General features: G+C 37.3%; 1 protein-coding gene across 6 annotated transcripts; it reads right to left on the reverse strand.

The window, feature by feature from the left end:
* Positions 1–11,777: 11,777 nt before the first annotated feature.
* Positions 11,778–21,131, reverse strand: LOC107818096 (uncharacterized). 6 transcript variants are annotated; one of them, XR_012707492.1, is made up of 14 exons: positions 20,587–20,980; positions 19,814–20,198; positions 17,418–17,521; positions 17,057–17,276; positions 16,901–16,978; positions 16,754–16,804; positions 16,587–16,673; positions 16,289–16,339; positions 16,056–16,133; positions 15,899–15,961; positions 13,932–14,075; positions 13,563–13,821; positions 13,068–13,162; positions 11,778–12,068 (listed from the first exon to the last, which is right to left on the reverse strand). XR_012707492.1 is itself a non-coding variant. In XM_075249374.1 (11 exons), exons 1-10 carry the CDS (start codon positions 20,766–20,768, stop codon positions 15,917–15,919), a joined length of 1,281 nt encoding a protein of 426 aa, XP_075105475.1. In that variant the 5' UTR covers positions 20,769–20,978; the 3' UTR covers positions 14,789–14,927; positions 15,899–15,916. The 6 variants fall into 6 exon arrangements, 1 of the variants encoding a protein (XP_075105475.1); XR_012707491.1 differs by having other exon boundaries at positions 13,563–14,916; positions 15,901–15,961; positions 20,587–20,978; XR_012707493.1 differs by lacking the exon at positions 13,563–13,821 and having other exon boundaries at positions 20,587–20,978.
* Positions 21,132–24,363: the final 3,232 nt, after the last annotated feature.

Genomic DNA, 24,363 nt, shown 5'->3' on the forward strand with positions numbered 1-24,363 from the left:
GGCCCTGGAGGTGTTTAGGATCTCTAATTAATGTAGTTATAGACTCTCCTAAAGTGCTTAAAAGGAGAAAATTTAAGCGACAAGTAAAACAAATAGGACATTCACATAAAGGGACAGTTAAAAACTCACTTTTACCTCCTCACACAAGCAAACAATAGCACGTCTCAAACAACAAGATTTCAGATATTTCAAAAGATCCTAGAGCAGGATATCTAGGTGGGCATGACAAACAGAATATATGCAGCATTGTGTTAAAGCGAGGCAATAGAGACCTAATCAGTTTGCCTACTGATTTTAGGGGTCTTGCTGAATCTGGGCAATTCAAAATGATTAAACAAAGCACAACTTTACGATTTGCAAGGTTTTAATTATCTTACAGACTTGCCTAGGCGTGGCTCTGAGGTGTCCTATGAACATGATATATAACTGTTAATTAGAACCGTAGTAAACAATTTTAAGCAGGCAGTTTGGTTCATTAGGTCCTATAGGCATGTTGTCTAAGTGTAGAAACTGATTTAAACTTATAGACATGGTATCTAAATGCAGAAATTGGTTTTAAAACCTTATAGACATGGTATCTAAATGCAGAAATTAATTTCAAAACCTTATTTTTATGCAGAGATTGGTTTTGAGCTTACAGGTATGGTGTCTAAATAAATGAAAATCGCAATAACCTATAGGCATGGAATTTAGAATGCAGGATTGATTGTAAACCCTATAGGCATGGTACCATGTAGGACTGATTTCAAATTCATGGGCACAATATCTGAATGCACATAAGCAAACAAACATCGCAACAACCTATAGGCATGATATCTAGAATACATGACTGATTTTAAACCCTATATGCATGGTATCTACCTTTTACCAACAAAATATATAGAAGAACCCCTCCCAGTTTTACTAATATCCCTAATATCTATTTTACAAGAGATTATTATTACAAACCAAACATAAATAATGAATTACAGAAGCGAAACTGCTAAAACTATAGGGAGCCTGAACATGCCCAAACAGTAAACCTGGAAAACCAGGCCTTCAACCAAATATGTAGTACCCCAACAACTCATAGTAACCAAGAGAGTATCCTGGTGCGTCAAAGTTCCCAAGGGCCTAAGGGACCCCGGGCAATGCTCACACCCAAACTCTCTTTAAAGAGAAACAGTCTTTGGGTAGTGTGGAAGGGCCAGCCCCAGTGTGTCAGAGTTCAGAGGAGTCTCATGGGCTCCTAAGCAGTGCTCACACTGGAGGGGCAAGGTCCTAGATATTCTAAGAGTAGGAGTGGAAGGAAGTGCTTGAAAGTTTAGAAATAGTTTTAAGAAAACAGTTCAGAAGTAGACAATCTAGAAGTAAAACAATCTAGAAGTACAACAGTTTGAGAGTGGAATAGTTCAGGAGTAAAAAAAATAGTTAGAAGCATTCTGAAACAAAGGGTCTCAGCAGAAACATATCACAAAGCAAAAGCCCATATTGTCCAGATTTAATAGAAGGAGTTTAACCCTGAACCCCATCAATCAACAATAAATAGGATCAATTAGTTTAACAAGATTTCTCATGGTCTTGATCCCTTAGCTATTACTAGGTTAACATACATGCATGTATTAATCATAGGACAGCATGCTAGGATTAGACAATCACACAGAAAAGCAAGCAGAGTTGAGGGCATAGAGATCATGACTTAATTAGAAGTTTGTTAAGGATGAACATTTAGAACATGGCAAGTAGACATAGGTCTAATGGCATAGAGGCAGATATGTAGACATGTTGAAAGCAGGAAAACACATAGGTCTAGTTAATAGAAGCAAACATGCTGACATGCTAGAAATAGAAACCTTCTTGGTCTGATCATATGTAAGTAGGCATGCTGATTAAGCGTATTAGCATGAAGCACATAGGTTTAGTTAAAATATGCAGGCTGATAGCAAAGAACATACTGATTTAATAACATGAAAGTAGACATGCTGAGAACAAGAAGTACACAAGTTAAATCATACAGAGGTTTGAATGATAGTAAAGTGGAGGCATACCAGTTAAGAATTTGGAATAGAAGAGTGAGACAAACAGGGTCCAAAAGTCTAGCCTTGGCTTCCAGCCGGCTAGGCAATGTAACAACAAAGAGTAGAAGATTGTGATAGAGGAAGAGAGCAAGGACTTTGTGTACTTTTCTATGTCTGTGTGTGTATTTTGAACTATGTTCGTGTGTGTGTTAAAGAAAAGGGGTGAAGCTTATATAGCATTGAGCAGAATAAACAAATAAGGCAAGGAAAATTAACGGCACATAAATAAAGCATGCAAATCAATTAACCAGTCAGTTAGGGCTAAACCTAATCAATTAATAAGACAGAATCCAAAAAATATTACTTAAATTAGGGAGAATCTCATACGAAATTAGTCAGCAGGCATGATTGAAGTTAAATAAGGCAAGCAATAAGTCTAAAGACCGATAGATTAGACTAATTAATCTAAATAAGGCAAGTAATACCAATTAAAAGTTATAAATGAGGAAAATAGGTAAAATCACGGGGAGGTACTAATTTTAACAGGGAAAATATAATTCGAACCCTAAGTGAAATCAATCAATCTATTTTGATTGACAGAGATAAACAATAATCGGAAAAATTGAAGCAGACAGTGAGACAAATGAACAAACAAAGGGCTAGAACATAGGCATGAAAGAGTCGGTATAACTAGTAAAGATAATCAGATTCAAACACTTATTAGAAAAGTTTTGCAGAAACAAGAAGAAGTGGAGCCCTAGTTTTAGAGAAACATTAAGATCAATTAACAGTAAGGAAAGTAAAAAACCTTTAAAGAAAAATTCTATAAAAACTCGAAACCACTTCAAATCTACATCAAATAATAAAGAATCAAAACCCTAACTTGGAGGAACATTAAAATTAGTCGATCATAAGAAGAACATGAACATTTTAAAGAAAACTTCTGTATAAACTTAAAAACATTTCAGATCTACAAGGATCTGAACAGGTTCAAAGTGTAAGAGATGAGGGTTTTGAAAAAGTGACAGAGATAAAAGAAAATCTAGTTTGGAACCAGAGATTCGAGCCATAAACACAAGATAATAGTACTCATAAACGGAGATGGCCATATGTGGATTCTTAAACGGTTTCGAACAAAATCTAGGTTGGATCTCTTCGAGATCCCTTCATGAAACCACAAAATTGAACAACCAAAAGAGGTAAGAGGCTGGTAGGGGCCTCAAATCACCAGGGAATCCCATGGAACGGGTAATAATCGAAGGGTTTCGGAAAAATTTAGACGACGACGCTAGGGTTAGGGTTAGTTTCAGAGAGAACCGGAGAAGAAGGGGGATACAAAGGCGGCGGGTGGTAAAAAATAAATAGGGTTAGGGGGTCGTTTGGATTAAAAATGGTAAGGGGTGATATGGACCGTTGATCTTAGAGATCAACGGTCACAATTGGTTTTGGGTTGGGGCAGGTTGGATTTAATTGGGCTAAGGTTGATTTGAATTGGGCTTGAGTTTAATTAAATTGGATGGGGGGGGGGTCCCATTTTGGGTATAAATTAGGGGCTCTTCCTAATTAATTAATAAAATAGTTTATAAAAATAACTAATTAAATGATAAAAATGATTTTTATGCATGAAGACAATTTAAAATATTTACTTAACATGATAAAAATATAAAAACGCTATTTGTTGTATAGATAATGTAGTTATGCATATGTAGGGGCTATTTTGCAAAATATGCAATTATAGTCTTAAAAATGCAAATGTAATTGTAAAAATGCAATTAAGAATATTTGAACACTCATATGAGCATAAATGATGAATTTAGATGACTAAATCATTGTAAAGTAATATGGGTAATTATTGAATTTTTATATAATTAAAAATACATAAATAAATTGATTTAGGGCCTTTAAAAATTATAGAAAAAAATATAAAAATACTTGTGCATATTTGTAAATGTATGTACAATATTTTGAAAGTATTTATGTGTATTTAAAAATATATGAGGGAAAATTTGGATATCAACAGTCGCAAATCAAGTGAATCAGTCCAACAGGAATTTGGCCAATGTGTGGCCGCAGAACAAGGTCTGCACTGACAAATGATTCAAAGTTCAAGGAGTGTGCAAAAGACCAAGACCTGAAGCCTTGTTGAAGTGCGGACCGTACAAGAATTGTGCTAGCCACAGAATATGCTTCGCAGCCGCAATCCAAAATTGTGCGGCTACAGAATCCAAGATCCTTCCAACTGAAGAAATCTGCGGACTGCACGTGGAATTGTACGACCGCAGAACCTCCCGAGGGGCATTTTTGTTAGCGAATTTTAGGCCACTATAAATAGACGAGTTTCATATTTTAGGTCAAGTTTTCAAAGTTTGAGCTATTGTAGCCGTTACATTTTGCCATTTTACGAAGTTTGTGATTATTTTAGTGTTTAAACATTATATTTTATTATTTTAATCTTAGGTTATAAGTTTAATTAGCATTTATTCTTTATTTTCTTCAATTCCCATTATGAGTAGCTAGATTCTTACTAGTGTTGTGACCCAGCCCTAGTGTGTAAACCTTATGGGTACTTAATTTAATGCTTGTTTATGTTTGAGTAATAATTATTTAACTTAGTTTATGCTTCAATTTTAGAATTAATGGTTGCAAACATTGATTTATGCCTTTTTGACTTGGTCTCTACTTAAGAAAGATGGACCTAATCTAGGATAACTTGGCTAGCAAGGAATTGGGCGAATTGAGGATTTAATTAGCCTAATTAAAGGGTTCAAACTAGAGATAGTGAGAACCCGACTTGAGCTCATATCAACTATTTTGTTGGATACCTATTTGGACTTGAGAAACCCAGTACCCCTCCACTCAACACGCGGTACACCTGGCATAGCCAGCGTCACGGTTTTGGCGTGACAATCAAGAATAGCATAATGGGGCGACAACCAGTCCATGCCCAAGATAATATCAAAATCAACCATACTGAGTAACAATAAATTGGCTCTGGTCTCAAAACTACTAAGAGCAACTAAACACGACTGATAAATACGGTCCACAACAAGAGAATCTCCTACAGGAGTAGAAACATAAATAGGAGAACTCAAAGAATCCCGAGGTACACCCAAATGTGGAGCAAAATAAGAAGATACATAAGAGTAAGTGGAGCCTGGATCGAATAGAATCGATGAATCTCTGTGACAAACCAGTATAATACTTGTGATGATGGAATTGGAGGCAATAGCCTCGGTACGGGAAGGAAGAGCATAGTATCGGGCCTGGCCTCCCCCTCTAGGGCGACCTTTACCTCCCCGACCTCCACCTCTAGCTAGCTGAGCAGGTGGGGTAGCAACTGGAGTTGTAATCATAGCCTGAGAACTCTGCGGGGCACGCTGTGGCTGAGAAGTCTATAGAGGTGCACCCCTCCCAAGTCTGGGGCAATCCCTCACCATATGGCGTGTGTCACCACACTCAAAACAAGCTCTGGGAGGACGTGGTGGTTGTGGCTGGCTCGAGCTAGGTCTGCTAGACTAACCTCTGAAAGCACCCACGCTGGAGGCACGCTAGATACCGGAGGTGCATAATAAGGCTCCTGAGGCCTCAGAGGAGCTGGAATGAACAGGGCGACTCATATAACCCCTGCCATGATGAACTGCAGCTGGGGCATGGGCACCAGAATAATGGCCCGACTCTTGATACCTCTTGGCCTCCCTCTCTACTCTCTCTCTCTCTCTCTCTCCCTAGCATGCATACCCTCATTCCTCCTAGCAATGCTCACCACCTGCTGATAAGAAATATCCATCTCCAACTCACGAGCCATGCTAGACCTGATGCTGGGAATAAGGCCCTCAATAAACTGGCGAACCCTCTCGCGAATAGTAGAAACCAAGGCTGGTGCATGCCTAGCCAAACTAGTGTAACAGACAGCATACTCTGAGACAGTCATAGCACCATGACGCAAATGCTCAAACTCTGTGTGTCATGCGTCCCTGAGGCTCTGAGGAACATACTCTCTCAGGATCAGATCTGAAAACTAAAGTCCAAGTCAGTGAAGCATCCTCATCCGGACTGTCTAACTCATAGGTGCGCCACCACTCATATGCGGCTCCTTGAAGCTGGAAAGTAGTGAAGGAAACCCCGCTCGATCCAGATATACCCATGGTACGGAGAATACGGTAACACTCATCTAGAAATCCCAGAGCATCATCCAATGCTAGACCGCTGAATTCAAGAGGCTTGTACTTCTTGAACCTCTCAAGCCTCAGCTGCTCATCCTCGGAAGCCGCTGCCCTGTCCTCAGGCTGATCTCGGACTGCAGGTTGTACAGTAATAATCTTAGGGACCTGCTCAACATGCACTCGCTGCTCAGGAGTGCAGGCGGCGGGAGCTGTGCTCCTCCCCCGGCCTGAGACGTAGTTGCAGCAAGGGGAAGCAAACCTGCCTGAGCCAAAGTGGTGTACATGTTCATAAACTATGCCAGAGTCTCCTGAAGTGCTGGAGTAATAGTAGCAGTAGGCGTATTAGGTGTCTGGGCTCCGGCTGGATTTGCTGGTGGTACCTCGATGGCAACTCGCGCAGGTGCTCTAGCTGCACCACGTGCGCGTCCTCGGCTTCTACCCCGGCTGACGGCTATAGTAGGGGCGCGGGTGCCTGATCATCTCGGGTAACGCATGTCCTCACTATCTATGAGAGAATAGAAGACAGAAGTTTAGAATTGCGACATCAAATCTCGCACGACAAGGAAATCAAATGAAGTGGAAATTTTCCTAACGGTTACATAGCCTCTCGTAGATAAGTACAGACGTCTCCATACCGATCAGCGAGACTCTAATAAATCGGCTTGTGATTCATAACTCCTATGAACCTAGAGCTCTGATACCAACTTGTCACGACCCTGGTTCACCCTCCGTGAACCATCGTGATGGCACCTAGTCTCTACGACTAGGTAAGCCTAAGATGTAGAAGATAGACCAAATTTGCGGAAGAAAACAATTTAAAACAGAAATAGAGTAATAAAACAGCATTTAAAAATGTCACTCGGCATACACAATATTAACTCTTAAAACCAATACACTTTCCCAAAACCTGAAAACCCATAAATCACAAGCTACGAATATAATAAAAATGCTCTAACTCCGGAATGTCTACATCAACAGAAGAAAATAGAAGGGCTATCACTACAAGATAGAATGGAAGGGGACTCCTCGGTCTGCGGACACGGCAGATATACCTCGAAGTCTTTGAAGATCGCCTCCGCCTCAAGGGTAATAGGACTAAGTCAAAGTACCTGGATCTGCACATGAAAAACATGCGCAGAAAGGGCATGAGTACACCACAACGGTACTCAGTAAGTGCCAAGCCTAACCTCGGCCGGGTAGTGATGAGGAAGGTCATGACCCTATTAAGGTTAAATAAAATATAAAGTTCGACAGCGTAGAACAGAACAGTATAAACAAGTACAATAGTAAAAGTAACACAAGATATAAAGGGAAAAACAACTATTACAGAGGCAAGGTAAACACGGAAAGAAATATGGCTCAGTACTAAAATAACAATTGGGGATCTCCCATGATACCGTCCTGTAATCCCAAATATACATATCCAATGGATCTACCGGGATCCCGTCCCGTAGTCCAACTCATAGTGCGCGAGGATCTATCGGGATCTCGTCCCGTAGTCCCAAATGTAAATACCTAGTACTGGGGGAATCTACCGGGTGCAGTCCCGTAATTCCATATAACCGTGCAGGGGGATCTACCGGAATCTCACATCCGTAGTCCCAAATAAACTGACAAAGGGGAGCTACCGGAATCCCACATCCGTAGTCCCAAATAAACAGACAAGGGGGAGCTACCGGAATCCCACATTTGTAGTCACAAATGTAATTACACAGCAGCATCAGGAAAACATTCAGAAATGTCAATTCCATATCAAGGCAAACAAGTAGTTCTAGCCTAGCATGATGCACGAAATTCAGGTAAAGCAGTTTGAGCAAATAAGGCAATTAAAACACTTAGACATGTTTTCCTAAGATAACAATAGGCTTTAAATGCAGGTAATATAAACATGAAAAGAAATATACTAGTAATTACTTAATGAAAACTGGATTTTTAACAAGTACGCACTTATCTCCTCACGTACAAGGCATTTTAATTAACAGTAATACCAAATCCTAAGGAGGAAGGTCCCCCACACAAAGTTGGGCAAGCCACTTACCTCGAACCGGCTCAAATCAATCTGAAACCACGCTCTTGCCACGAGTACTCGACTCCAAATAACCCAAATCTATCCAATTCAATTGCATAATATAAATAACACTTCAAGTAACTGATTTTACAAAGAAATTCTAAGAGAATACGCGAAATTAGGTAAAATGACCAAAATACCCCTCGAGCCCACATCTCGGAATCAGGTAAAATTTATATTTCCAAAATCCTCACACTCTCACGAGTTCAATTGTACTAAAAGTACCAAAATCGGACCTCAAATGGTCTCTCAAATCATCATTCAAAGGCCTCTAATTAGTTAAGCCCTAACCCACAAATTACCACTGATTTTCCTTAATTTATCATACTTAAATTGATAAAAATCATTCCAATAACGAGTTTAGGGACCAAAGGCCTTACCCCAATGAATTTCTTTGAAAATCTCTCTTGAAAAGTGCTCTCCAAGCTTTTTCCCGTTTGAAAAGAGGTGAAAAATGGCTAAATTTCTTGAAGGCAAGAATTTATATCTTTCTGCCCAGTTATTCCGCTTATGCGGCCTTGGGACTGCCCAGCTTCCGCACCTGTGGTTTAACTCTTCGCAGATACGGGGCAGCTTCTACGGTGAAGCTCCCGCTTCTGCGATCCCTGCTGGCTTCTCCCTTTTCCGCTTTTGCGATCTCTCCGCCGCTTCTGCGCCTCCGTACCTATGGAACCCAACCGCAGGTGCGGTTATGACAGATACCAGCAGCTGAAGTTGCAACTCCAAATCCTTCCGTCAACCATCCAAAATCATCCTGAGGCCTCCGGGACCTCAACCAAAGGCACCAATAAGTCTAATACCACTGTCCAAACTTATACCAATCCTTAAAATACCTAAAACAACATCAAAACGACAAATCAACCACGGATTCAAGCCTAAAAATTCCAAAACTCTGAAGATACGCTCTCGATCAAAAAGTCAATCAAGCCTCGTCCTAATAACCTGAAATTTTGCACACACATCACATTCCATACTACGAAGCTACTCCAACTTCCGTAATTCCATTCCGACCCTCGGATCAAAATCTCACTATCGGACCGGAAATTTCAAAATTCGACCTTTCGGCATTTCAACCCTAAATTAGCTACCGACCTCCAAAATACAATCCGAATACGCTCTTAACTCCGAAATCACCCCACGGAGCTAATGAAACCATCGAATTTCCATTCTGAGGCCATCTTCAAACTGTTCCGACTACGATCAATTTTCCAACACTTAGCTCTCATTTAGGGACTAAGTGTCCAAAACTCTCCGAAACTCAAAACCGAACATCTCGGCAAATCAAAATAGCAGAAATAAACACGGGAAAAGCAGTTGATAGGGGATCGGGACGTAAATTCTTAAGACGACCGGCCAGATCGTCACAGATGGTGCCTTTAGGAGCAACTGTCTACAAGGGGGAATTAGTGGATCCATACATAATAACAATGGCCAATGGAGAATGGGCTATTTCAAAAAAATCCATGCAATAACGCTAATCCAAGCGGAATTACAAGCATTACGACATGTACTTCAACTAATTATCAAGGAAAAAATCTTCCCCGTTGAAGTAGAGACGGATGCCACAGAGATCATACATTTTCTTCACGATGATTATCCAACTTACAATGATTTAATCTATGAATGCAAGTGGTTAATGGAGAAGGCACTGCTATAAGGGGAGATCACAATGAAGCATAGCTTTCGCGAGGGGAACATGGTAGCACATCTTTTGGCAAAAGCAGCTCTTATGCAAACTAGCTATAATAAGTTATGTACCTTTGTTTTGCCACCTGAATTTATAATAGATGCCTATCACAAAGATCAGGATGGTTTTGTCTATGTAAGAAAATGTTCAACTGCTATGTGTTGTAATATGGTTGTATTAGGTAATGACAATGCCTTGGAAGGCATAACTATAGCCCATCGAGGCATGTGTAATAACGACAGTCCAACGGGTCACGTACCCTAGTTATTATTAATATAAGTACCTTTTATCTTAAAAAAAAAAAAATAGCCAGATCTCTCTTTCTCTGTCTCTGTGATTTTAGTTCCTCTTTTTTGGTATATAACAATTGAGACAGTGATTATATTTTATCCGGATTCTGAGCTAACTGGATCGGGCATAGAGACTATTTGACCCGTATCTTGGCATGGCAAATCACCGGACGGCCGGCGATTCAAAGGATTTTTCTTTTGCATGCAATCAGTGATTTTGCAGCCATGGCGTGGTCGCCTCTTTTCCATAATCTGACTTTGCAGATCTGAGCCTCTTATAATTACTTTTAGGTTAGCCACTAGAATTACTTTCGGGCTATAAAACGTATATTGTAATTTTGGACTAGGAGGTTATAAGTTTGGCCCGAGTGGCCATAAATAAACTTTCTGTTTTTCGACCACTATAAATGCAGTCTTAAGTGAAAGCCTTTATCATCTGCAACTCTAAAATTTTGTTCCTAGCTATAAGCAATTCATTAATTCTCTCTAAGTAAAACAAATTTACGTTCTGGTATTAGGGCTTCTGTTCATCTGTTAATTAAGTTGCTTTAGCATCTGGTCATAGTCCACTCCAAGATTTTTGTGTAGCCGACTCCTCAGGTATGGTTTCCTATATTCTTCCTTGTACTTGCTTTTTCTGTTAAAATAGTGAATTTAACCTGTATTTAGAGTAAACAATACTTTACACCATCATTATAGTTTAACATTATTACACTTTAATACAATATAAACTCAACTTAATTAAAAAGGTGATTGCCTTTTAGTGCCCATGAATAACTTTGTACTGCTAGCTGCTTGTCCTCAATGGCATGGCTTGCAAGCAGATGACTTCTATCTATCTCAGTAGCAGGCAACACGTCAAATGCACTTGGATTCCGTTTGACTGCAGTAAATATTGCTCAAGTTCCGGGATTCTTAACACTCTTGGCATTTCTATGGTGCGTTTGGATTTTGCACCAAATGGAATGAACCATCCACACTCTCATATTGGTAGTCCTGGAGAAGTAGGATTTTCAGGAAATTAACAACACTTTATGATTCAACATATATCCTAGAAAATATGTTTTGAATTATCCACGTGGTAATGGTATGATGTTAAAAATTCACGTGTGTTTCCTTCGGAATGCATTTTTCAGAGAGTAAACTAGCTAAAAGCATTCCTACCAGGATACTTTATAGTCAAGTTACCAAAATGATTTCAGTTCTTACATTTCCTTCAAAATATTTTTTTTTCTTTTACCACAGAAATGATTTGCGGGAGGTAAACAATCTCTTTCCTTTTGGATTCCACTAATGAAGTCATATGGGACTGAAGCAAAGTAATTTTGAGTTGTTCTTCTCAAAGCCTTCGTCCCAACTTAATTTGCAACCCATCAAAATCTAAAAGTAATGGAATTGAACTTAGAAATACTTCTCTTATAGTATCTCAGTAGTACGTCTTCCTACATTGAACGAATACGCCGTACGCTAACAAACTGCTGAGTAACGTGCAACGGTGTGGGGGATGTTAGAAATTAAATTTTGTGCTACTCAACTGTTCTATGAGTACATGTTACATCCTACCAGCCCAAATACCAGATAAAATAGTGTTCGTTTATGTTAAAGATTATTAACATCTTACATTTTCAGCTTCAAATATACAAAAACAAATCCATCAACAGCATATATAAGCTATTTCATCATGGTCAAAACGCATATAGAAAGTTGTTAACATGCACCAACTCTTCATAGTACATTTTATCAAAATGTCTCCCCATTGGCACTGGCGTAGACACCCTTCTACAAGGGTGTCATCAACTCTGCCACGCTGAAAAATTCTCACACATATACATGAACCTATTTCACTTAGGTCCAGCTGAATACCTGCAAATATAAGTGAAAATGAGATTCATAGGCAAGAAGAATCCCATCATACAGTCTGCTAGCCAGTGTTTTCAAACGAATCACAGCGATATGGCCAAAAAGTTCATTAAAAAATCTATGCACTTCAGGCTACATCTTCTAACTGCAGTATCGTTTCTGGGATTGGTCCAAAAAAGATTTTTGACGCAAGACCAATAAAAAAAATAGGCTCTGCATTTTGTCCTCAAACTGCGGTAGATTCCCTGCATATCTATTACGCACCAATTTCAGAAGCTCTAGATTTTGAAATGTGATGAATCTAGGAAAAGGACCAATACGTATCTGGTTATGGAAAGTTCTCTTATCTAACATGGAATGCCACCTGAAAAGATCTATAGCTTCAACATTCTAGATCTGAATAAGGTAGTTCACCAGAGATTGTTATTGTTAGATTTAGCATTGGTTGCCACAAAGATAAATGCAGCTCTAATATGGAGGGAGACTTCAAAGTGAATTGTTTGTATGGAGATCAATAGGATGAACAACAAAAGATGGAAGGAATTTTGAGAGGTTGCTGTTACATAACTTTGACATTATCACTCAGTGATATTGGAGAATATCAGGAACAGGTCATTTGATGCACTGCATGAACTTTGGCCAAATCACTCAGGGGCCAAAGTTCATGCTAAGGTGCCAGACCACCTGGTTCTTCATTTCTGAAGGCTATATGGGTTCTCTAAAACAATGATAAAAAGAAGTGATTGAGGAGGTAGGGGAATAAGATTGCTTAGCTGACAAGGTACTGTCAAGGAGAAAGAGGTAAATGTCCGTTTTAGAGAACATAATGAAGTGATTGAGGAGGTAGTCTACTAGAAAATATCAAACAATCTTATAGCTGGACAATTGAAGTGACTTCATTAGAAAAGAGAAGTAGGTGTAGGTGCAGCCGGTTTATGAGAATGAGATGCCTGAAAGAATTGCATTTCTGAAAAAGTAGGGACTTTGAAAGAGTATTCTCACATTAAACTGATTTGAAGTTGGACAGAAACCACAGGTCTTATCTTCAATGCAGTAGGGAAGCATTTGTTGGTTTACGCTTCAGCACATGGTTCAGCCTGAAGAGAAATGAAAAGTTATCACAATAGTCTTTCAAGTGCACAACAAAGTAACTTAATTACAAAAAAAGATAGTTCAAACGTTTCACAAATTGTCAACCCCCAATCCACCATATTTCCTGAAACTACAATGAAAAAGAAAGGCCTAATATTTTCTCCAAATCCACAGGTATTAATTTCATTTATCTGTTTCTTATTGTACTTTGTTCAGTATGCAAATATTAGTTCCATCATATCTTTAGTCTCATCAAAACTGCCTTGTGTGGTTGGACAGTGTGGGTGATGTTAAAAAATTAAAACATCCAACAAGAAGTAAAGAGGAGGGATTTATGTTAAGGAATATTAGCATCCTACATTTTCCGCTTGAAATTAAAAAACATAAAGAAAATCCATCACTAACCTTCCAATACCTTCTCTCCATGACAACTTCATGAAGTACAAGACACTAACACTTCCCATAAACCAATTTCAGAGCCAATCATCTTAATACCATGGAAAGTAATGTCTCTCTTTGAGATCTTCAATCTCATTGCCAATCTATTTTAACTCAAATAACCTCTTTAATCGTGGTCAAAATTCATATAGAAACTTCTTATCCACATGCACTAACTCAGCTTCATACAATGTGTCAAATGTTTCCCCATTGGCGCCCTCCCGCTCTAATTGGTATAACAACGGTTGAGATAACAGAGTATCCAATGAAGCAAGTATTAGAGAAAGTTCCTCGTACAAACGCTAATTGTTTTGCCAGTGGTACCTGGAAGCTTACCAGAAAGACCATTATGTGAACGATGCATGTAGAACCCTTGTAAGAAGCCAGTTTCACCTCACAAGAGAGGTCTATTCCATTGTTGTAAGATGCACATCACTATGTAAATCACATGAACCAATGCCACTTGGTCCAGCTGAACACCTGCAAATATAGGTGAGATGCAGTAGGCAAGAAGAATTTCTTTCATCTCTCAGTCAGCTGGCCAGCGTTTCTAAACCATATATAGTCACAGTAATATGGTCAGACAAATGATAAAGCCATTTTCTTACCAACTCTTCGTGCATCATACCCATGAGTTATTAAAAGAAGACCTTTGACATTGTTCCCAAGCATCAACCCTATCACTCATAGCCAATCATTTATTATGATATTTATGAATTATGCAAGGAATTGAATCCTTGCACTGCCTTGATCCACTTGGCTACATCCACCCCCTTACCTACTTACATTCCTTTTTTCATTGATTACATTCGAAAACAAAATGTTCAAGTTCGAATATTTCTCTTTTTTCTTATGTCAATGAAGTTTTATTTCAGAGATAATAACATATATAGTCACAGTAACATGGCCAAACAGCTCATTGTCTGAGAACTCTATGTAGTATGTACTGCAGGCTGCAGCTTCCAACAGCAATATCATTTCTGGGATTGGTCCGCAAAAGTTTTTTAGAGAGACAGTTGTTATTGAACTTCAATTAAAGAGCTAAGAACTTGGACAACATCAGGAATTGGTCATTTCCTTGCTGCATGAAATTCAGTTCACGTAACCAGAGGTGAAACTCGGACTTGTGATGCCATACTGGTTTTCCCAAAACCACGATAAATAGAATCATGGAATCTGAAATCTGTCAACCTAACAAATCCTACCGAAATGTAGATTCTGGAGCCTTCTCAAATTTGATACTGAAGGTTAAGGTTTTCAAGAGGTGTCAACATCAAGCTGCAAACTTCTAATTGGGAAAGGTTTGAAGCAGGATAGAGGCCTTCAATTGAACTACCACAAGTCACAAACAATGAAAGATATGAAAGAAATGCATTACCAATAAGCATTGATTTCAATCACCAATACAAGCAGATCATATATCAGTTAATTTGACACAAGGCAAAGGAGTAGTCTCATTGAAACTCAGGTCACGTGTGATAACTATATTATTGCTTCATAAAGTTCTTGCACCTAAAATCATAGTGAGTGAAGGTGTTATAAGGGAATGGGGTAGACCCAAAATCACATGGAAGGAAGTTGTCTCAAAAGACCAACAATTTCATTAAATTCATGCAGACTTAGCGTAAGATAGGACACAATAGAACAAAAAGATCTATATAGGCGATATCAATTAATTGGGAATATGTTTTCGACATGTTAGAATGTTATACCTTAGGTCATATGCTTTCTAAGACTCTTTTCGGCCCTATTAGATTTTTATGCCAATAGAAAATATAGGGAACTTCTAATACATTTTATTTTTATTTTTATTTTTGTAAATTGTTAGCTTGAGATATATTCAAATCTTGTACGCAAACATACTAATTGCAATTATAAAATACTATAATAGAACAAAAAAATGTGACTTGATTATGCGGTGAGGACACTTGTTAAACTATGTTGATAGAGTAATGGTAAGTAGGATTTGGAGTAAGATGTATGTGAGATGAAACGGAATGTCTTGAAATTCCATAAATAGTTCTGTTCATGTTCTATATATTTACTACAAAGTATAAATGATTACTTTAGGAATTAGGAATCAATATCTTTAATTATTTTCCATCCTCTTTTTTCTTTTTCTTCTACCTCTCTATCTTTTGTGTTCCGCTTTGGATAATGAATATATTTAAACATCTCTTGAATAAGAAAGATCATGTATAGAAATCATAAAACAGTAAGAAGAAAAGGAATCACTTTCAGTGAAGATATAAATAAATGATGCCTGAAAATTTTATAATTCAATAACATGGCAAAGAATTTACACCAATTGAAACAATATTTCAATCAAGATCTTCATCAGCAATGTAATGCCCGGCCTTAGTGTCCTGCTCAATATAAACATGATAAAGCGCAAAATGAGCCAATCGAAGTGGCATATGAGTATAATAAAGCATACAAACTGAATACCAACAAACACACCTCTGTAAGACTCCTATACTTGTTCATCAACTTAGTCCTTCCCTTGCTCACTAGAGAACTAGGGGACATATTCATCCTCTGCAAGGAAAAGGAAAACACATGTAGATCTTAGTGACGACTCAATATTACACGAATAGCTTCAGAAATTACATTGTTAAAATCAAAACCTATGTCATGAAACAACAGCAAAATAAATGTTCAAATAAAGATTACTTAATCATGTAACTGCATACCTTTGAGCAAGTTTCTCTTCTTACATCGGGTAAGAATACCCGAACAACCACCTTAAAAGGGCAATATAAAGCAAGATGTTATTACTGCTTAAAGAGTTTAAGTAGGAGCACGAAAAGAAAAGGCAACAAAATGACTAAAAGCAGGAGGAAGTGAATGGAATAAAAATAATCTTAGGAGTGCCAGCCAATATCAAGTAGATAAATGGAAAATCAGTTGCACTCTAGATTCTATCGGAACGGAAAGGAACATCACGGGTGATTTTAACACAAAACACAAGGAGAACTCACAAAAGCTCACCTTTTCAAATTTAGGTTTATACAGTTCTACGCCACTAGTTTTCGTCGCCGGTACAAAGTTAAATATGTTGCGGAGGTTTTCGTTTTCCTGTTATCAAGCAAATAATCAGCTGCATTACAAATGTAATTAGTGTTCAAGGAGATGAAGACAAAAATGTCGAAACTCACCATCATGTGTTTTGTAAAACCATAACCTAAAAATCTTCTTATGTAACTTATCTGTAATTGAAGTCCAATTTTAAGAGGAAAAGGTAAGCCAAAAGAATAGCAATCGGTAACATATGTTAGGAAACAAAGATGTTAGGGCTAAGAAACCTGTTTCAATTGTGACCAGGTACTAAAGGTAAGTCTTGTTCCGCATAAGGTGAGGGAGGTCGTCTTATTGTAATCATCCTGCAATCGAAGTGTTGGGCCTTTTGGAAGACAGAATACAATATGGATATTTATTACCACAAAAGATATATGTTATACCTCGAGAATTTTTGAAGCATCTTGTTTGGTGCCATTGCATGCTCTCTTCACATGCTTCATTATGTCATCTTTCATGTTCTTTGTATTTTCATATTCTTCTGCTTGATTTGAAAATTTCTCAAGACTGCCATTTTCAAAAATTATAGCAAGTGCTTCAATGCTAGCAGCATTAACATGTTCATCATTTTCCTCGAGCTTTTTTAGAAGAAAAGGGATCAATCTGTGCCAATGAATGAAGGCATCAGCTTCACCACTTTTAGCAAAGTGAAATATATCATATCAGAAAAATACCTAAAACACTAAGAGGAATACTAGCAATCGGAAATTCTACTAACTACACTAAATAATTTTCGTGGTATACCCTTTCCACTTTTTGTGATCAATACTCCATCTATTAATGTTTGAAAGAAGGAAAGCCCAAGCTGATATTGCTGCAGCAGTCCTGGATGACGGGTGTTTGGTCCCCTGAAATTTCAAAATGTACAGCTTTTAAAAAACCCTCACATAAATTTGGCAAACTATAGCAAAATTCATTAAAGTAGAACATTCATCATCAAAACGACTTAAAATATATAGGTTTACAAAGTCTACTACATAAAGAACCATACTCTGGGAAAGGAATTAGTACTGAAACAACATTGCTTACTGCTAATCCACGTATTTATTTTTCCCTTAGCACTCTCACTAGCTTAAGGATTCGCAGTGATGAATCGAATTAAAATTTCTTCCTCCTTTGAACAACTATAAGTAATAAAAAGAATGCAAATGGTGATGCTCTGATGCGTACTTTAACATAGTCCAAAGCTAGTTCTCATTCAGAGGTTCCATAAGCTACTTCATATCGAATTACTTATATTTTCATTTTGGCAGAGTAGTTCGGGACTCCCCTGAACTTGGCAACTTTTGTTTAGTTCCTCCTTAAACTTCACGTGGTCTTTAATACCTCTGAACTTGGCAATTTCATAGCCTCGACCCCCTGGACGCCGACAATTCATGGGAGTGTGACACACGCACTGCCACATGGATATTTTTGTCCATGTGGCATTTTTTTGTAATAAAATATATATTTTTATCTTGTTGAGTCCACCATCTATTTAAATCATTTTTTCCGTAAAAAGAAAACAAAACTTGAAACAACGTTATTTTGATTATAATTTTTTATTTGGCTAAAAATAATAATATTTTAATCAAGTTACTTTTAAATATTTGGTTAGAAAAAGAAGGAATACACAATTAAAATAAATTGTTATTGCATCTAAAAAAATATGTTGTTGGAACTCCATATATTGGCTAAATAAATATTTTAGCTGAAAAGTAGTAAAATTCCAATCAAAAATTTGCGAATTCGACTCAAAAAAGAAAAATGCAAAGTTTAAATAAATAGTCATTGCATGAAAATAAAAATAAAATATACAATATTTTTTCTTTTTGTAGAAAAAACACCATTTGAGCTTCATTACTTTGGCTAAATCTTTTTTTATTTGGCTAAAATAAATGGAGTTTCAACTAACATTTGTAGATTTGGACCGGAAACAAAGATAAGAAATACATCGTTGAAACATATATTCATTGTATCTAAAAATAAATACAATTGGGATAAAATATGTAATGTATATTAAGAAGAAACAACGAGAAATACAATTGGAACAAATAAATCATTATATTTGATTATGTGGCAACTAATATTTGTAAAATGCCCCACTTGGAAGCTGGTTTTTTTATTTTTCTTCCCTCCAACGCGCCTAAAAGAGAGTCTATTCACACTCTTTGCCACATCAGCATCTAGAAGGGTCAAGACTATCAAATTTTCAAGTTCAGGGGATATTAAAGATCACATGAAGTTTAAGGGGAAACTAAATAAAAGTTGCCAAGTTTAGGGGGGTCCCGAACAATTCTGCCTTTCATTTTCTTTAAGTATTTAGTTTCCAACATATTTTTCTTTTAGGTCAAATGCTAAAGAAAGGTTATGCAACACTATAAGGGATCGTTTGGTTGGAATACGATTTATACCGGTATAAGTTATGCCGGTATAAGTTATATTAGGATAAGTTATGCTGGGATTAGTTATGCTGGGATTGTTGTTTATTCATTGTTTGGTATGTTGTATTAAGAATGACAATTGCATAATTTCTAAGAAGAAGGTATAAGTTATACCGGTACTAATTACCCCACCTTCTATAAGGTATAAGTTATCCCAGTGTTAAAATTAACACCGGGATAACTTATACCTGGTTTGCTAACCAAACAGAGTATTAAGGTGGTATTAAATTTTTATACCACCCTTATACCTTCTTATACCTCATACCAAACGACCCCTAAGATGTTTTCTTAATTAAACATCTTAAATTACTATACTATATTTTTAAGAGATTTTACAATCTCTGCTTCAATATATATCTCTAATAAAACAACTCAGAAAGATGAGAAGAAACAACCGCCTCAGCCCCAGCACACCCCCGAAAAAGCAGCTGGCTTGGGTGAATACTCATATAGTTAATGCAAGAATATGTGCTTAAACTTGATTAGTCAAGGATACATATCTTCAATCAAGGAAGGAAGATTCCATACATGTTATTTCATAGTTAATGATGCATTGGCATAGAAATGGACAAGCAAAACACATACGGTTATATAATGTTTGCCGAATGTTCCTCCAACTAGTACCATATGAAGATAACTTTTGAAAAGAAAGAAGTAACTTCCTTTGGACTAGCTAATGGAGGGGATGGATGTTGAATTTTAGCCCAAGAAACTTACTTTGAATTTTGATTCCTGATTCATGAATTGCCATATAATTTCCATTGATCTTTCTGTGTCTACAAAATCTCTTGCAGCAACAAGAGTGACAATAGACAAACACTCCATAACCTTGACAGAGAGAGATAATTTGCAGTTGAGGAGTTGAGGAAGAAACACCAATGATTCTTCATAAATCTCATGTGCATCATCACCCGCACCAAGAGTGAGTACTACTAATCCTATAAGTTGTAATGCTAAATCAATCTCCGATGCAGAACCCCGTTTCAAACAATTTTGGCATCGATGTACCAAAGTGACAAAATTATTCTCAGCAAATTCATAACGAACATTACTCTCAAATTCCGCAACCAATGTCCTTAGTGCTTTTTCTCTCGCCAAGCTCCTAAGCAATGTATAAACTTGAGATTTGACAGGGGAAAAGGAATCATGCTTCGAGACAAGTAAATTTAAGTGGTTTGATTAGTCATCCAGTCACGAAACATATATGAACTCAAAATGACTGATGAATCAGGATTTTAAATTACAATTTTACAACTGATATTAGCACCAAAAGATGGACAACAAAAAGCAATCAATTATTAGTAAGCAATAAGAAGACCCACAAAGAGCTCAAAGGTTTTAGCAAATAGTTGTTCAAAGGAATAAACACCCAACACAAACTGGACAGACGAGCACATAATTTTGGGAATACAACACAATTATTTTATTTTTAAAAAAAAACAATTCTCGCTCAGAATTTGAAACAAGAAGAAATGGGGGGGAAATCTTACTTCTTTTTGAATAAATCTTCTAAATAAGGAGAGAGCTTCTTCTTTAGAATGTGTATTGGACGCTGTTTCTCCTCCATAGCAGAATCGTCATCGATTTCCGGCGTGCTAAACCCTACCTGCCGGTTAAGTCGCCGACTAAGATTTTCACCTGTCAGTCTCCAAATTGGTTTGTTAACGTCCATATTGTCTCCGTCTTTTTTCAATTCTAATAGTAACTAATTTGGCACTATCATGAAATTGAAGGTGTTTGCTTCAGACCTTTTCCCTCCAGAAAACAGATTTGGATTCCATAACTGTATTTCTGTTCCCAGTAGGGAAAAGGATGTTGATTTGGAACTTTCAAGCCATAGAACAAAAGGTTGGGTATGGCTGTATGAATTTGGGGTCAAAACAAGAAATTTATGCACCACGTAGTAGTACAAGGGTTATTTACGGATTATTGATTGTTCTAATTGGTTTAAAAGTTACTTTACTTGTTGGCTTGTTTTGGTGGTTGATAAACATTAAAGTGCTAAAAAGCACGGACTTTTAAGCCAAAATAATTCATAACCTATAAGTTGCCCAATCTCAATTTATAGTCTTTTTTGGCCAACCTTTTTTTTTTGTGTCAAAATTGTTTTTTTTAAAGTTGGGTTGTTTCTCAAGCTTTTAAAATAAGAAAAAATGCTTTTTAAGTACAAGCAAAAGCAGTTTTACGAAGCAGAAAAATACACTTTCTTTTCAAGAGCAATTTTCTTAAAAGTGCTTTTGAAAAAAATACTAGTATAACTCCTGTCACGACGCAACTCACACAGCAACCGCGACAGCGCCTATCGCTACATGCTAGGCTAGCCAACAGTTCACAATATAACTAAGCTCGGATAAACATGGTTTATTAAACTTAACAGTAGAATATCATAATTATCTGAATAAAACAATAGTAAGACTACAACAATCGTCCCCAAAATGTGGTGACAATAAGTACATGAGCACTACTCAGTATCAAAACGTAAAGTAAATCCTTAGTGCAACTGTTTGAGTGATAGAACAATACTGAAGAAAATAAAGGAAAAGAGAGTAAAGGTATGCAGACGTCATAGCAACTACCTTGAAGTCTTCAAGCAGGTACTAGCATGAATCTAGCAATCACCACGTCAAGATATACCTGAATCTACACACGAAGTGCAGAGTGTAGTATGACTACAACCGACCACATGTACTCAATAAGTAACAGAACTAACTTTGAGCTAAAAGTAGTGACGAGCTCAAAAGAATCACTTAACCGCATCTTCGGTTCCGCCCAATTCCTTGCTAGCCAAGTTATCCTAGATTAGGCCCAATTCCTTACTAGTCATTCCACACGTGTGACTCACTTAACCGCATCTGCGGTTCCGCAGGTCGATCCACATTCAATCCGCACTCAATAGTGAGTGAAAACAATCTTGGAAGAATAGTACCTAACAAGAGTCGGGGTCGATTTCCACAAGGAGTTACTAGGGGTGTTAGGAGTATACACTTGACGAAAGCGAATGGAATAACTAAATTGTACTTCCACAAAAGGTTTTGATTTCTAATTCTAATTTTACTCTAGTAATTATAAGCTAAGAAAAGAAACTAGAAGCGAATGACTGTTTTTGGTGTTTTTCTAAATAGGCCTATGGATGTGACCTTAACCTAGGTGTTCGCCTAATGGGTTAAATACGTTAATACTTATTTTGTTGATTGGGGTGTATTATAGCTCTCAACTTTACGTTACCCACTCAATACCTCTCGGTCAAAAAGTGATTTTGCCCAATTCAGCTATTAGTCCAGTATTCAGATGGCACCGTATGAGGCTTTATATGGTAGGCGGTATAGATCCCCGGTGGGTTGGTTTGAGCCGGGTGAGGCTAGATTGTTGGGCACAGGCTTAGTTCAGGATGCTTGGAGATGGTTAAGGTGATTCAGGATGGACTCCGTACAGCCCAGTCCCGACAGAAGAGTTACGCGGACGGAAGGTTTGTGACGTTTCCTATATGGTTGGGGAGCGGGTTCTGCTTCAGGTTTTGCCTATGAAGGGCGTTATGAGATTTGGGAAGAAAGGAAAGTTGAGTCCGAGGTTTATTGGAACTTTTGAGATATTGAGGCATGTTGGGGAGGTTGCTTATGAGCTTGCCTTACCTCCCAGCTTGGCAGGAGTTTATCCGGTATTTCATGTTTCGATGCTCCGGAGGTATCATGGTGATCCGTCGCACGTGTTAGATTTCAGCTCAGTCCAGTTGGACAAGGATCTATCCTATGTTGAGGAGCCAGTGGCAATATTGGACAGGCAGGTTAGAAAGCCAAGGTCAAAGAACATTGCATCCGTGAAGGTTCAGTGGCAAGGTCATCCGGTTGAGGAGGCGACCTGGGAGACAGAGCAAAATATGTGCAGCCGTTGTCGCACCTCCTTTTTACCGCCCCGCGAGGGTGCGTAGGGAGTTTTCTCCAATTAAAGGACAGTCGAAACGGGATTTGTTTGTTTGTTTCAGAGTCGCCACCTGGGAATTTTAAGGCGTCCCAAGTCACCAATTTTAATCCCTGAATCGAGGAGAATATGACTCTGTTTATTATTCTGCGAACCAGAAATCCGGATAAGGAATTCTGTTAACCCGGGAGAAGGTGTTAGGCATTCCCGAGTTCCGTGGTTCTAGCACGGTCGCTCAACTGTTATATTTGGCTTGATTATTTTGATTTATTAAATAGATTTTTATTGCATGATTTTATTGTTACCGCTTCTATTTAAATTGTTTATAATTAAAGACCCTTCTTCGAATCGAATCACGCGTACGTGTATTCGTTTTATATATTAATATTTTTTAACGTGAAAATCGTGTCACGCGTACGTATACACAATATAATAATTATTATTTATTTTTTTTCGAAATTTTTTATTATATAAAAAAAAGACTTAAGTTCGAAATTGTGCTGAAAATAAAATTAAGAACGTTCGTCGCTCTTGTATAATTAAATATTGAACCGCACATCTCGAGTTATATGAAATTAATATTGATATTCTCCGAAGAGCTCCCTTTTTATTAAATGTTCGTTCGAAGTTGCGCGAACGCATAATCCGAATTGCTTTTAGAAATATAATCAGGTTACGCGAACGCATCCCTAATCACAAAAATATTCTTGATAAGGTTCTCTACAAATTGTTATTACGTGTTGACCGCGAGCCTTATTTTACACATATGAATCATATATCTCAAATTTTAAAGAATTAATGGCGTGAAGAAGAAAACAGACAATATGTATCTAAAACTAACATTTTTTGTGGATACAACATTTGGATGTCCATAAATCGAATGGTGTATAAAATTGGGAAAGAACTTAAAATGATAAACAAATTAATAGTTTCCGCAGAATCTTCATTGTTTCATTTAAGGCGAATTCTTCTTCTATATATCTTTTACATAAGATGCCACGATTTGTTTATAAATCCCATGTCCTTCTCATGTATTTGTTTTAGTCCAAAGTTATAATTATTTAGTTGATTTTTTATTACGAAGATTGAGTTTGAGATAAATAAACCAATTCTTATATTCTGCCTATGCGAATATTTGCAAACACTAACTCTATATTTTGTAAAAAATCATTGACATTATTTCATATATTAACAGAAATGAATTGATCGCGTTCCTAAAATAACTAAGCCATTTGTTATTAAGAAAGAGAACTAATCTACCAATTGATTTAATACTATATTAACCAACTAAAACAAAACTGAAACTTAAACTAATAAAATTTAAATGAGTAGAAAACATCCTTATAATCAAA

Source organism: Nicotiana tabacum, chromosome 3, assembly GCF_000715075.1.
Source record: "Nicotiana tabacum cultivar K326 chromosome 3, ASM71507v2, whole genome shotgun sequence".
NCBI classification, from domain to species: domain Eukaryota; kingdom Viridiplantae; phylum Streptophyta; class Magnoliopsida; order Solanales; family Solanaceae; genus Nicotiana; species Nicotiana tabacum.